Source organism: Thamnophis sirtalis, unplaced genomic scaffold (genome assembly GCF_051295495.1).
Source record: "Thamnophis sirtalis isolate CommonGarterSnake01/CBP01778 unplaced genomic scaffold, rThaSir2_p1.2 scaffold_4, whole genome shotgun sequence".
NCBI lineage: Eukaryota > Metazoa > Chordata > Lepidosauria > Squamata > Natricidae > Thamnophis > Thamnophis sirtalis.
In genome coordinates, this window is record NW_028261384.1 from 90,175,079 (window position 1) to 90,186,211 (window position 11,133).

The window sequence follows — 11,133 nt, forward strand, 5'->3', positions numbered from 1 at the left end:
AGGATTACATCTGGGTTGTGTTTGACTTTGGGGGGGGCAGGAGGGGGGCTGGCCAGCTCAATATCATTCCTGTCAGGCGTTCCTGTGGTGGCCTGAGCGCTCTTCCAGTGAAAACAGGGTCCCAACCCTCTACCAGTGAAAACAGACCAGGGGAGGGCCGCATGCGCCCCCCCCCAGCTCCGGTTTTCACTGGCAGAGGTTGCAGGAGGTTGTGGCAGCCAAAAACGGAGCTTGGGAGCCCATTTTCCCTGGCAGAAGCACTGCGGGCCAGTCCTTCGCTGTTTCCAGGGTGGCCCCGCGGGCCAGATCTAAGTACTTTGCAGGTCAATCCAGCCCCTAGGCCTTAGGTTTGACACCCCTGAATTAAGACATGACTTAGTGCAGTGCATGAACCCAATCAGTGTGCTTTAATAAAAGATTTTCAGTCAGATGAACTAAAACGTTTTGCTGTTTAAAGAAGTGCAAACAACATGCCTGAAAGAAGTGCTACTACCAAATTGGCACCTCATGATTGGGTAAAATGCATCATGGATTTGGTTATTTTTCTCATTCTCTGACGTTTGAAAACTTCATTGTTATTCATGGATTTTCCCGAAGAAGGAGATTTCTTTTCTTTTTCTTTTTCCTTCATGGCACCCAGCAAATTATGCAATGGCTTCTGGACAGACTCTCCACTGCGTTTCCCCCCATGCCTTTTTGATTAACAGTAAAGAAGGTTTCATAATGTAGACTATACAATTTTCCTCCCATTACCAAATATTTTTACAGCATTGTCACATGAAGCACAATTGACTGAACAATGCTTGAAGTTCTCATCATTGCAAGTATTATTTATAATTAGGGAAGAGACTTTGCCTCCATAAATTAAGGACCAGGCAGGCTCTCCAGGTTAATATCAGGATCAAAAATGCAACATAGTGAGGTGCGTTAGGAAAAGGATATATGGCAGCACATATAATAATAATGATCTCATTTGAAGGATTTTTTTCAATATTAGCATTTCCCTAATATTTTCATCTGAAGCATCCAACTAAGAACTATTTAATCACATAGCTAAAGGGTAGAAGTCTGCTTGAAAGCTACTGTTTGCCTGTCTCCTTGGTTCTTCCCGCCCTGTTATTTTCTGCTTGGCTTGTTAGCAAACGAAACTATTGTCTCTCTTACAGCAGTTTAGCTTAGATTGGGTGATGGTTGCTTCAAGGTCTTTCAAAGGCCTTCTCAGAGTTGATCCGTGACATATTGCAATTTGGTAGAGGAACTGATTTCCAGATAAGGAACTACCTTGGCTTGGCTGAGTAGTTCAGGCTATACAAGACCTCCTTTTAGTAGCCCAAGATGGATATGAGGATTTTTTGCACGATATTTTGATCTACCATTGCTCTTGGAACCTTAACTGTCTTTGATATTGAGGCTGCTGTTAAGAGATCACAAGCAGATCTTTCTTTACGTTATGAAGAAATAAAGACCCTACGCTATGATGGTATTTGTTTGATTTTAACTTGGTGAAATATATGAACTTAGTCAGGGGTGGGCTTCAAAAGTTTTAGCAAGGGGTTCTCTGCCTGGTTGCTGGGTGGGTGTTGCCATGGTGGGGGTGGCCTAGTCAGCCTCCTACAACACAGTGGGGGGCATTTTTGCCCTCCCTGGGCTCCGGAGGCTTTCCCTGGGCCTCCAGGAGGATGAAAAAGGCCTTCCCAAATTTCCAGTAGGTCCATTTTTCACCCTCCCCGAGCCTCCCAGCACGCCCTGCACTTACCTGCATCTAAAAGGGGCCACATGGGGACTCCATGGAGGGGCAGGGCAGGGTGAACATGGCCAGCCAGGAGTGGGATTTGAAGTTCTCCAAACTGCACAGAATCTTAGTTAGAGATTCTCCCGAACCCCCGGAAACCCCCAGTAGCCCACCCCTGATACTTGGCTTAGTTAGTGTTATGTGAGACACTAGTTTTGTGTTGATGGGTATATTATTCCAGCTATTTTGCAGCAACACACATTCTCCAAGAGCTATGACTACCTAACCAACAACTTCTAAACAATGCATAAATGAAGAGGAAAGTTCCACCTCTCAGATGAACAAGGTGGCTGCAGCTGCTATGTAGCAGCTAACATAGACTCCGGAATTACGAAGTTGGGAAGGACCATTTAGGTCACCCATTGAATTCCCTGCTCAATGCTAGAATCCAAATTAAAACACCCCAGACAGATGGCTGTCGAACCTCCACATGAACACATGCAATGACAGGAAGCCCACTATTTTTCTGGATAATTGGTTCCACTGTCAAACTTGAGTCAAACACTCAAGAAATGTGCCCCTCACCAGCAAATATTCTAGCATAGTTTCATGGAGGCAAGAATAATTTCTAATGAGAAATGGGGCCAAAGAGAACTGTGGAGCTACTGCAGAAACCTCCTGGAAACTGCAATTTAAAAGAAAATGTTGCCCAGAAACAGATTTGCTGACGTTTCCAATCAGAGCAGAATCTGAAATAAATTGGTTCAGCTCCCTGATATTATGTAGAGATGGATTTGCAGCTAGTCCCCGAAGTGGTGCAAATATTCTTCTAGCAATATCCATGGCATTCACATGAATTAGTCGCTGCTTCAGGCAGCAGATTTGGCTCTGTGAAAAGGGAGGAAAATATTATAACTGTTGTTAATGTATTTGTACTTTCAGGGAAGAAGGAAAACGTATTGGATGCCGGTGCCAAAATAATTCAGGGGGCAGGATGCTGTTTTCTGCTCTATATTGTCCATTCAGTTTTGAACAATGTGCTTTTAGGATTCAGGAATCATTTTTATAATAAATTCAAACCGTAGTAATGCATGATTTAAAAAAAATCATTGTTGTGGTAAAACAAAGTGTAGTGCTTCAGACTGAAAAGTGGGCATGGACATCTGTGGTCCATGTATGGTTGACCTGGGAACCCAGGAAAATACACATTTGAGTTAAGGAGGATCCAACAGTTTGCGACAAAGAAATTTGTGTGGCTGCCCTCTTTACTTTTTTACCTCCTTGTGGATGCCCCTGGAGGTTTGAAACCTAGTTTCTGTGTTCATCTAGAGTAGAGTTTGTCAACTTTAGCAAAGTCTGGACTTCAACTCTCTGGCTGCCAGGGGAATTCTGGAAATTGAAGTCCAAACATCTTAAAGATGCCAAGGCTAAGAAATACTGATCTTGAGGATGTACAAATACCAGACATGGGACTGCATAATGGTCACAACATCAACAACTGATCAGAATTCAGTTTGAAAAATGCAGATGAAACTTTTTGTTGTTTTGCTCCAATAAACTCTGCAGGGATTAAATGGAGGTGGGTGTGTTTAGAAACTGGGTGAATGTTTCTCAGTCAAAGATTAACCTCTTTTGGAATGCTAAACATTGGGCCCTTGTTCACTGGAGCGACAGGGATGGGAACACTGGAGCATCTCTTTAAAATCTTTCCTGATCGATCGGCTGTGTCTGGATGTAAGAATATGTGGCAATGTTAACAGCGGCTCCTTTCTTGTCCTGCCTCCTCTTGCTTCCTTAATTGAAGTTTGTTTGAAGACATCCTGAGAACACAAACCAAATATTTAGTTGCTGCAAATTGGCACTTCGGATCAATTACTCGTTGATTTGACAAGTGTCACTTTCTCCCCTGGCTATCGCATTCCTTTGGGCTCAGGTATCAGCATCTTAAAGCGTATGAGTCGCCCTCCATCCCCCCAGCTCTGATCTGATGCTCTCTTTGCAAGCACGTTTTTCATCAGGCTCAGCAATCTATCACCCAAGCTGACGAGATTTTCAATGAAGAAAAGTCCTTCTTTGCTAATTCTTTGCGTGCAGGCCAGTGTCTGCCAGGAACTTTCCCTCCCCACCACCCCCGGCTTTCAAAGTTGGAGAAAAATAGGTTTTGTGTCCTTGTGCATTTATCACTTTGGTTAGTCCGTGACTGCAATGCAACAGGACCAGAGTAATTTATTCATTTTAAAATAAGGGGACATTTCTACAGAAAGAGATTTCCTGTTCCTCTTGACATTATGAAATTACAGTATTTTGTCCTTGTGTAAACAGCTCCCCAAAGATTTTATAGACAGAATCTAAATCTCAGAAACGCTTTGCCTTCTTTTTTTTTCTATTTTCATTGAGATTTGGCTTCCCAATTTTGTTCTTCATACTGTTTGATATCACATTCTTCAACCAGTGTTCTACAGTTTGAGCTTCATATGTCATAATTCCTTGTTAACCCATCTTTAAATACCAATTTGGTCATAATATGGCTCACCTCATAGTAGTCATCTGGGCTGCAAAAACCCAGACTACTACTAGATGGCAGCAAACATGTATGCAAACAGCAGACTTAGTTTGCCTTCCCTATCTTTTTTTTTTTTTGCTACCTTTACTAGGAAAGGAGCTGATTAGAACTAGTACTTCCAGACCTCAGCTTTCAGAAGGACCAGAAAAGTAGATCAGCCCTATCTGATGACATTACTAGGTTCACTTGAAAGCTGATTATAGTACTTTGATTGGAAAGGATTTAAACAAAGGCCATTTCCTCACCATGATTTATAGTGTCCTAGAGCACCATCCAGCCATCTCTGTGGTGATATAAAATCCATTCATTAGTAATACATTGACATAGCAATAGTTAAATGACAATTCACATCACCAGTGAAGAAATGGCCTAAACCTGAGTCATTAGATGGTTGATATTGAAGATCTTGCCAGCTATATCTATGATAGTTATAGGTAGGAAGTAGAGCTCCCTTTAAAATAAATTCCACCAAAAACATTCACTATTTGGACATGGAAATAGTTTTATATCATGTGTTACTCAGATGCACACAAAAGATGCTAGTTCTGATGCTAAGACATCACCTGCCCCACTTTAATCTAGACTGGCTTCACCTTTAATATTTCCTGTTTACGGGGATTGTGGGTACAGAGTCTCACAGAGAAGGGTAAAATTGTGTAAGGAGGGAAATAGCATAGCCAGTGTAATTTTTGTTTAGTGCAACTCAAGAAATTGGATGGGAGGCAGGGAAGAGGTGTCAGTCAAATTACAGTAGGTGCAATTATTTTGTGAACCCAAGTGTAATGTGGCAATTGAGGTGCATCTCCAAAATAAATCGTTTTTTGTTTTTTTTAAATCTAGGAGTGCATATTTGGATACTGACCAGTGCAACTTTGATCGGTAAAATACCTTTCAGTTTCATCAATGTTTGTTGTCATACAGTTAAAGGCAAAATATGCCATTTGTTTCTGCTCTGTCTTTGTGTAATGTTGCTTGGCAGTAGAAGCCTAGGCAAAGTTTTGCACTGGATCCAGATGGGTGATCTCTTTCATCCCTGGAGGCCAGGCACCAGAAGCTCCTGGGCCCCTGGAAGGTACCACTGCTTAATGCACAGCTACTTAGCCAGTTTATTTGCTTGTCTGTTTAGGCTCTTGTTTTAGTCCTGTTCTTTTTCTGCCGTGATGCTACTATTGCCTAATCTGTCCAGATACTTAGGCTGTTTTTATTATTTTCCCATTTTAAGTAGTCAGTCTGGAATCAACCAGTTTCTAAATCTAATCAATCAATCAATCCTTTGTTTAAATGAGTGCTTATATGTGATTTCCATACAGTCAGAGTATATCCAACCTCTTTTGTCCTAGTCCATTTTAGAATGGTTTGCACACCAACTAAATTGCTTGTCTGTAGACTCCTGAAGAGAACTATAGATGAATTATAGATCAGCACAGCAAAAGGACTACAAGTTTGAGAAGGCTGAGCATGTACTTACATTTATATTCTTTATTTCAGAGGTGGTATTCAGCAGGTTCTGACCAGTTCTGGAGAACTGGTAGTGGAAATTTTGAGTAGTTTGGAGAACCGGTAAATACCACCTCTGACTGCCCACGCCCCCATCTATTCTCTGCCTCCCGAGTCCCAGCTGACCGGGAGGGAATGGGGATTTTGCAGTAACCTTCCCCTGCCACGCCCACGAAGCCACACCATGCCCATCAAGCCACGCCCACAGAATCGGTAGTAAAATAATTTGAATCTCACCACTGCTTTATTTAATGTAATAGGAATGACTGCATTTTAAAATTCTAGGCAAGCTGCCCATGATCCTCCATCAGGGTGGTTTGTTCTAATGTCCGTTTAAAATCAGAGGTGGAATATATTATACCCTAGGGCTATAGGGTGCTTCAGAGCACTCAGGAGTGTGAACACTCATTATTTAATTCCAGGAAAAAGTAAGTTGCTTTAAGATATTTTTAAAAGCTGTCAGGTTCTCACTCTCAAAATAATTTTGGGAGACAATCCAGAATCCTGCAAGATTCTGTTATATACAAAAGAGTCCACTATAACTAGAAACTGTTCAGATGGTATAAACTAATGGCAGACTTTTATGGCAGACTTTTAGTCACCTTGTTGCAGAATTTTTCTTATTTATTAAATTTTAACACATACTTGTATTACTTTCACTTATGGGCAGAGATATTCCTTTCTTCCAAAAGACAACATAAAGGTGATTTCAGAGCTTCCCCCCCCCTTCTTTTTGTACAGTAGATGCCTATTTAACCTTTTTGCAATAAACAATTGGAATTGACATTTCAATATCATTTTTGATTTGTACTGGGGCAGAAGCAAGATCCAGTTCAAGAAATGATAGGGATACAGTGCCATAATATTACAAGTTAAGAAGCTAGAGTCTTGCCTGGTCTCTCAGCCCCCCTCCCCCAATTCAAATCAATGCATGCCACTTCAATATCTGTGATTAAGGTACCACTGTGTGCTAAGGCTTATTGTTAACTTTGATCTAAAAAATATGTGTCAATGGAGAATGGAAATTGGACTGCTATCTTTGATTGGCACTTTGGTAAACATAATAAAAGCAGCAAGCAAGGGCAGAGGATTCAGAAGGATGTGAGGTTGTGAAAAGAATAGTTACTAAGGTTGTATATTGCACATTGCTGTAGTGATCATCACAGGCAGGAAAAGAAAAAGTGTTGTGTCATAGGCACTTTTGCCAATTCAAATAGAATAGCATTTCATTCTTTTTTTCATTTATAATAATATTACTCAAATTCTAGATAATGGGAAGTATGTTAAGGGAAACTGAAGCTGGTGTTTTGCATTCTCAAACTAAGCTTGGGTCATCCCAAAGAAGGCATCCACTCATTATTTTATTTATTTTATTATAGTTATATTCCATTGCTACTATAAAATGACTCTTGGTATTTTACAAGTTATTTAAAAACAGAACCAAAATATCCAAGGCACATCTGATTAAAAATCTCTAGAATTCATACAACATAAAATAACCAATAAGGGACATGGTGCCTCGGTGGCTAAAATGCTGAACTTGTCGATCAGAAGGTTGGCAGTTCGACGGTTCGAATCCCTAGTGCTACATAACTGTGTGAGCTCCCGTTACTTGTCCCAGCTTTTGCTAACCTAGCAGTTTGAAAGCATGTAAAAATGCAAGTAGAAAAATAGGGACCTTTGGTTGGAAGGTAACAGTTTTCCATGTGCCTTCGGCATTTAGTCATGACCATGGAGAGTTCTTCGGACAGTGCAGGCTCTTCGACTTTGAAACGGAGGTGAGCACCGCAGGGATGGGTTGCTGCTGGCATTGCTGCCAGTTTGATGCCTCAAAAAGTTTGAGGGGCAAAACTGCATGAAATCTCCCAGCTCCAAGGAAAATAAAGAGGTTCATATATAGTAGCTTCATTATTTTTAATGCACACAATTTTGTATTTGTCTCTATGTAGACCATCTACACATGCACAATACGGTAGTTGAGGAGCAGATGATGGGGCTCTTGAAGATCTAGAAAATCAGCCATTGAATTGAATTTTTGAATTTTACAATTTAAAAAAATTGTATGTGTCGTCCAATGCTCATCCAGCTTTTTAAACTGCAGAATGTCCATGAATTCAGTTTCTGGAAACCATATCAAACTCTCTGCAATTCTAGTACTTCATTTGAGGCAGACTGGATCAGCTTCTGCAGTATCTGAAGTATCAAGGAAGCTCATATGTCTAGACGGTTTGATTTAATGCAATCAACATGAATGTATTAATTTGATTGTATACGAGTTTTCTATCCCTAGAGCAACACAGGAAACATCTGCCATCTGGGCCTCATAAGGATTTTCATGAAACTGCTGGCCTCCCTTCTAAGATTGTGCCTCCCACCCCCAAGTCCCAACTTTCTTATGTGCTCCACCCAACTGCCTCAATCTCTTTTGTTCTCTGAGTGTGAGTGTGTGTGTGTGAGAGAGAGAGAGTGGGGAGGATGGAAGAATGAAAAAAGGAACAAAACATAATGTGCAGAAAGAAAAAAGAGTATTTTCTCCCCATTTTGGTTTTCTTCACAAGTACTACCAATCCTGCTCCTAACCATTTTTCCCTACTGAAATTTGTTTTAATAAAGATTTATTCTTCCCATTGAAGAGTTTGTCTTTCTTTGTCTGCTGGAATTGCCTGATTGTAATTTGCATTTGATAAACAAAGAAACAGCAAAACAGTAAAATTGTCAACCATTAGACTAAATTTTGTGATTACCTTCATAATCTAGTGACACAGTGGTTAGAATGGTGTATTGCAGGCTAACTCTGCTCACAGCCAGGAGTTCAATCCTGATGGGTTTAAGGCTGACTCAGCCTTCCATCTTTCCAGGGTTGGTAAAATGAGGACCCCTATTGTTGGGGGCAATATGATGACTCAATAAAACATTCAGAAAGTGCTGTAAAGCACTATGAAGTGTCATATAATTCTATATATAGCTATTTTGATTTCATTTTCTTCCTAATTTGACAATTTGAACTTGGGTCCACAAATACTTTTTGTCAAAATAAAGCTGTTTTTGTTTAAGATGCTATAAGATTCTTCATATAATAAGATTTGCCTCTGGAGATCTGGACATTAGAAAACTATGGGGTACATGGATAAGGGCAGTATGTGAACAAAGGAAAGATAGAAGATTATAGAAGGCATAGAAATAATTAATAAATTATCTGCTCAGGTTGCAGTAATAAGAGGTGAAAATGTCTTTAATTCTGGAAAAATCATTCAAAATTGGAAAAATCTATATCATACAATACACATTTTCAAAATTCAAAAATGAATTTCAAAAACTAAGCAAGATAATCTAAATTTCAAAACTAATGGCATATTTTTACTTTTGGAATAATAATCTAATTCTCATCTCTAACAACTTTCCCAGGTCAAACTTTTAGCAAACATTAGCAAATTTTCCAAGCAACTCAGCAAGGTCTGCTTAAAAAGGTACCATTTTGAATCTCTCTTCTATTTTTCAGCTCCTGATGAAAGAAGTTCCAACTCAGGGTACCAATTCCTGTCACTCAGCACACACACCATTCTCCATACAGCCTGACAGCTCCATTAATCATCCCCAGACACTTTCTGCATCATTAGTAGCACGAGAGACTTTCCCAAACTGGATCTTCATAACAACCTAAGATCAACATATTTTAGCAGCCTTGCTTTCCATGGTGATTGCTGCAGCTCACCAAGGATGTCCTTTTAATGACTCCATTTGGGCTGGATACATTCAGCAAAGGTGTGGTAAGAACGTTCTCAAGAGTTTGCTGCTTTTAGTAAAATGCTGTCCTGCTACAGACGTACTTGGTGCTGAAACCTGGCTAGAAACGCTGGGAGAGCAGGTTATCGGGATCAGATAATATTAATTTAACTCTGAAATTGATTTAATTTGACTAGCTTTGTCCTTTGGGCTATACACTCACCTTCATATGTTTACATATGCAGATGGAGCGAGGAAAGGAAATGCTGCATCCTGGAATGCTCCTGATTAGGATTCAACTGATCATGCTCTTTTCCTCCCTATCACCCTATTTTCTGCCCCTCTCCCCACCCCCAAAGGATATCCAGATGCATACAGAAACACTTCAAAACTCTCCTTTGATATCCTGATAGCTAGCAACATCTCTTTAGGATAACCCATGGTGTCTGGGAGTCCTAAATGTTTCCCAGATTTCTTTATCGTTAACCCACAGACAGCAAGCCAAAAATACATCCCTTTTGTTAATGTAATGTACGTCAGCAATAACAAAAGCCATTCCTGTTGGAAATCTGCATGATTTAGAAAGCAGCGGCTGTGGGCATAAATAAAAAGTCCACTTAGGAAGCTCACACTGTCAAAGCTTCTGGATATCTGCCTGCCTGTACGAAAGAGTTTCCTTCTCCATCTCGTTGCACCAGTGGCACTTCTTATTCTAACCACCTGATTTATGTTCTGCAATTAATTGACTTCCTTGCTTCCCCATGACGGAAGGTGGATACTTGGAGTACCTCAATAAGGAGGAATGATGAATGGGGTCAGTTGCAGGAACACCACTTCTCTGACTTTGGAGCATCTTTTCTGCTGCACTTTTCGTTAATAAAGCAAGGCATTCAATGAGAGGTCAGAGTGCGGTATATAAATATTTTGATGCCAGATTATCTTGGATTTCTTCCTGCCACAGTTTATTTTGCAATGGCTCTCCAGCAGTGGTGTCAGTCTGTGGTAAGATGGCTTGTCAGTACAGCTTCTCATCACTGTCAGCAGAGATGCCTGTTTTCTGGCGGGGGAGAAAAGTGGATGAGTTAGAGACCATGAAACCAGCAGGAAGTTTCCCTTCCCTAAAGAACTATTGGTTGTGTGCTATGATAGACCAATAGGATTCAGGGTTCATATTTTTTTTCTTTTTTCTTTTCTTTGAATTGCACCCACAGCTCCTGTTAAATGAAATATACCATGAACATTCTAGCATAGGCTAACATGAGATATTCAAATATTAAACGTGACAAATTAAAATGAGAAAATTAAAGTAAGATGCTGGCCAGATGTTCCATTTGGTTGAAAATTACCAATTTGACAAGTGATTTTATCAGACCCTGACACCATTGCTGAAGAGCTATTACAAAATATCAGTTACTGATTGGTGGATTCACCTGCTTCCTCAATCCTTTCACCCATTCTAGGAAAGTAAGCACCAATAGATTTCATTTCCATGAGTAGTTCTTTGAGGACAAATGAACTATCGATGCACCTTTTGAAGAAGTCCCCTTTTGGAGATTTCCCAGTATTTGACACATTCCCAGCTGGTACAACAAGCGGAAATCTTATCAGTTTCAACAGC

General features: G+C 40.3%; 1 protein-coding gene across 1 annotated transcript in view; it reads left to right on the forward strand.

Annotated features, from left to right (window-relative positions):
- The window catches only part of DCAKD (dephospho-CoA kinase domain containing), a 31,818-nt gene extending 21,470 nt beyond the window's left edge, over positions 1-10,348 (forward strand). The window contains exon 6 of the mRNA XM_087713361.1: positions 9,292-10,348. Within this exon, the coding sequence (XP_087569487.1) occupies positions 9,292-9,453 (162 nt within the window). The 3' untranslated portion in view covers positions 9,454-10,348. The remainder of the gene's footprint in view (positions 1-9,291) is intronic.
- Positions 10,349-11,133: the final 785 nt, after the last annotated feature.